General features: G+C 32.5%; 2 protein-coding genes across 6 annotated transcripts in view; one reads left to right on the top strand and one right to left on the bottom strand.

The window, feature by feature from the left end:
• Positions 1-2,654, top strand: part of LOC106474829 (protein pelota-like) — a 17,215-nt gene extending 14,561 nt beyond the window's left edge. Inside the window, exons 4-8 of one of the 2 annotated variants that reach the window (XM_013935521.2) lie at positions 381-421; positions 867-987; positions 1,186-1,378; positions 1,545-1,651; positions 2,283-2,654. In XM_013935521.2, the coding sequence (XP_013790975.1) occupies positions 381-421; positions 867-987; positions 1,186-1,378; positions 1,545-1,651; positions 2,283-2,374 (554 nt within the window). In that variant the 3' untranslated portion in view covers positions 2,375-2,654. The remainder of the gene's footprint in view (positions 1-380; positions 422-866; positions 988-1,185; positions 1,379-1,544; positions 1,652-2,282) is intronic. The other variant, XM_022403132.1, reaches the window with a different exon arrangement.
• LOC106474828 (2-oxoglutarate and iron-dependent oxygenase domain-containing protein 2-like) overlaps positions 2,405-4,141 on the bottom strand; it is a 14,414-nt gene continuing 12,677 nt past the window's right edge. For 3 of the 4 annotated variants that reach the window (XM_013935520.2, XM_013935518.2, XM_013935519.1), the window contains exons 6-8: positions 3,901-4,025; positions 3,219-3,407; positions 2,405-3,038 (exon numbers count right to left, since the gene is read on the bottom strand). In XM_013935520.2, the coding sequence (XP_013790974.1) occupies positions 2,709-3,038; positions 3,219-3,407; positions 3,901-4,025 (644 nt within the window). In that variant the 3' untranslated portion in view covers positions 2,405-2,708. The remainder of the gene's footprint in view (positions 3,039-3,218; positions 3,408-3,900; positions 4,026-4,141) is intronic. The other variant, XM_022403131.1, reaches the window with a different exon arrangement.

Below are 4,141 nucleotides of genomic sequence, written 5' to 3'. Positions count from 1 at the left end.
TATGAAAGAAGTGGAGAGGAAACAAAGACCAGGCTAACATTATTCAACACACAAATGGGGATTATCATGACAATTGTGGAATTTTTTACCTTGTTTATTACCTAACAAATACATTATACAATTTTTTTTTTATATAAAAGAATCTTTTTTTTTTTTGGAATTAAAACACAAGTTTTTCAAACTCTATTTGAAAGCATTTTTGAGAACAGGAATTTTTAAACATATTTTGAAAGATACCTTATAGTTTCTGGTATTTCTGCCTTATGTATACTGTGTTCATTTTGAGTCTAGAACTTTTTACTAACATGTACACATCAAGGATTTGGTAGCTGTGTTATATGAATTTTTTTTTCTTGATACTAAATTTTTTGTCCTCGTAGTTGTGAAGTGTGTTCTTATTGCAAGTCCAGGATTTGTGAAGGTAAGTAGTACTACATAGTTGCAGCATACCAAATTTGTGTTTATAGTATTAATGTTGGTAATTTGTCAGAATATGTTTGTGCTTATAATGCTAACAATGATACATTGTAAAAATACATGTAAAAATGCATGTAGTTCTATCTTCTTTTTAGATAATTATATCTAACTAGTGCTACAAAATGTTAAAAATTGAACTACAATAAACCCCAGTGTTTAAAAGTACTGTTCTCTGCAGCATTACTTATAAGATTAAGTTTATATATACTTACATCAAGAAGCATTTGAGAACATTTAAGCAAACTAATATACCTTTGTTACTCTACTCTGTTAATATTGCTCATACTGTGATAATAACAGATTAATTAATCTTTTTCATGACAGAAGTATATACTTACTTCAACTGGTGGTTGATCAAAACTAACTAAACATAGCATCAATCTTTGTAGGACCAGTTTTATGACTATGTTTTTCAACAAGCCGTGAAATTGGACAACAAAGTCCTGCTTGAAAATAAAAGCAAGTTTGTGCTAGTACATTCATCTTCTGGTTTCAAACATTCACTTAAAGGTAAGAAATAATGGCTGAAGAGCATTAACATTCTTGTGTATCAGTGACTTCCCAAAACAATCGAAACAGAAAAAGTTAGATAACTGAATAATTAAAATTACAAATATTTAAAATTTTACAGAATAAGTTACTGCTACATCATTTATTTCTTGTTCACTAAAACATTAGCAAAGTGGTTTCTTTTTTTTTTTTCTTTAGAAATTCTTCAGGACCCGATTGTCCAAACTAAGCTTTCTGACACCAAAGCTGCTGGAGAAGTCAAGGCTCTTGAGTGTTTCTACACTATGTTACAGACAGAACCAAACAGAGCTTTCTATGGTATAAAACATGTGGAAAAAGCTTGTGAAGCCCAAGCTATAGAAACACTTCTTATTTCTGATAATTTATTTCGGTAAGTTGAAAGAGAGATTAAGTTTCTAAATTTTGTCTTTTGTTTAGTAGTGTTGAGATTGTTCTTTCATTCACTAATAAAGGTGTAATGTTGTGATTGGTTACAGCTTGAAAATATCTTTGTAACTGAGATTAAATGATGTTGAAAAAAGTTATTTTTCCACCAGATGTCAGGATGTGGCTCAGAGAAAGCGCTATGTGAGCCTTGTGGATAGTGTCAGAGAGTGTGGAGGGGAAGTAAAACTGTTTTCAAGTCTACACATATCAGGAGAACGTGAGTTTTACTTTTGCTTCAAAGAAGACCAATAATTAAACCTACTTCTATAGATCTAAATAATTAAAAGAGTAACATGTATGAGGGGGAATCTTTTTTTTGGTATAAATAACACTATGGATTTATCATCCCTTGGGGCCACATCCTAGACAACAGTGTTTATATGTTAAGGTTTTGTGTATGAATTTCTTTATTTGTTTATAGATGCTTAAGAGTACCACCACTGGTTGAGTTTTAATACTTGTTCCCCAATACTCAGGTTTGAAAGTGTTGCTTATTAGATAAGTTGATCTGTTTGCGTAGTGTGTCTTCGTACTAGAGATGTTTGATGGGAAATCATGTGTTCAGAAATAGGTTTAATCTTGCAGTTATTGAGATGCTCCACACAACCATCAGATTCATTCAGTACAGTAGTGCCTACCCTCATATGTAAATAGTCTAGGCAGGTCACTTAACTGTTTTAATTACTTTGTAATTAAAGTACACAGTGGTGCTTTTACATTTCATAAACTTTGTACATTCAAATACAAAAACTCTGCTATCAAGAGAAATGTGATTGTTCATTTAATGTTTCGTTTTAACCAGCAATTTTGGGGCAAGATTTTGTTGAATACCAGTTCTATTTTTACAGAACTAGACCAGTTAACAGGTGTGGCAGCCCTCCTCAGGTTTCCAATGCCTGAACTAGAAGAAGAAGAGATTAGCAGTGAAGAAGACGACTAAATATCCAAATAAGATAATCAACACACAGGACCAGTAGAATATTTATTCAAAATATTTGTGAACTTGCTTGTTATATAAAATGTCTTATATCTGGTTACTGTGTCAGTTATTTTTTAAAAGATTAAGAACATGAAATATACATAACAATGTATATCTAACTATCTCAAACTGAAATTAAAAACTGGTGCTGTACAGTATTGTCCAAACATTTGGCAGAGTAGTTAACAAAGCTCTGTTTGTATAAAAGAGATGATCAAATTAAACTGTTAACAACTTCGAACAAGTTTTTAAAAAAGAATGTTTTATAACAAGAGCCAATACAGACAGATTTGTGTTAGAAAACACCACAAACATCCACGGTTTGCCTTTCCTGGGTAAAACCATCACCATAGGCCTCAGCAGGCACTAAAATGGGAATCCGGTCACACATTGGACATAAGCGATTCCGAATTGAAGAAGATCTCATCCAGATCACTAAATTATGTCTCTCTCCACTGGTGACTGGAAGTGCCCCATGCAGTTGCTGACCCCTGTGCAAGATTCCACAATAAGGTTGCTGTTCCACAGTAGAACAGGTGGTCTTCCAAAGAGGAACAGTTTTCATGTCACCAAAGTACAACTCTCCCCCTGTGAAGTTGGATCCCAAGCAAACATTCAGGGTGACCTGTTTGTATTTTAGTAAAACCAAGATAGCTTTAGGACTAATGCAACATTTAATCTTTATGCTGCCATAATGGTTCTTAACTCCACTGTGGCTTGATAAAAAAAATAAAGAGAACCTGTTTGGTTCTAACAAAAACTTGTTTTTCTTAGAATTATGTCATGTTTTATGTACAATACATACCTCAGCATTATCATAATGATAACCAAGATCAACATCTTCTCCAACCTTGTACTTGACAGTGAAGCCCTTCTGCGAGTCAAGGTTACCACCACCTTCTTTTGGGAACAGAAGTTTTGTTATTGGTTGTAAATAGTGGATTCTCAAAGGATTAAGAAAATCTTCATAAAATCCCAATTCATTCAGTAAAACCTGTTTATTAAAAAAATAGTGTTAATTCGTACTAGAAAACAAAAATTACATCATTGTTCCTCAGTAAACAGTTTTGTGTGTTCAAGATAAAAGGTACTGTATCAAATTTTTAAAAAGATATGCAACTTTCCTCACAAGGAAATGGTGAAGACTGAACAAAAACTACCTTTTGAAAAACTGAGTGGATGTCTCAGCCTTTCCAACTCAAATAATATGCCAAACATTTGAAACTTGTCAACACCATCATTATCTGGTCTATCAAACTAACAAATGACATTATGAAAATGGAAGGTGTACTGAATAACTGTATACCCCATGATGTTTTTGCTAACCACATACAAGTAGAAAGTCAAATTGTACTTCATTATATCTCAAAATAGTGTTGAGGCCCAGTGAACAAATAATTTATACAACTACTAATAAATGCATCATTCTCAGAGAACTTACATCACTTGATAAAAACAGTACCAAATGAAGTGCCATTAATACTTACTCCATAATTGTTCATTGTATTGGGTTTTCCTTTAGGTAGAAGTGATTGTTCAAAATTGACCAACTCTTCAAGAAACTGTGTACAAAATTCCTCTGTGAAGACTGGAAACATAAAGATTGACTTCTCTGTCAAGAGAAAGTTTTATAATTACAACCTTTTATTAAAGGTTTAAATTCTTTTATCTCCATCATAAAATAATTTCTAAAAAGAAGTTAGCTTATGTCCAGTATTAACCCTTTTG

This window comes from Limulus polyphemus, unplaced genomic scaffold (assembly GCF_000517525.1).
Source record: "Limulus polyphemus unplaced genomic scaffold, Limulus_polyphemus-2.1.2 Scaffold7738, whole genome shotgun sequence".
Lineage (NCBI taxonomy): Eukaryota > Metazoa > Arthropoda > Merostomata > Xiphosura > Limulidae > Limulus > Limulus polyphemus.
This window is presented reverse-complemented; position numbering and strand designations above follow the sequence as displayed.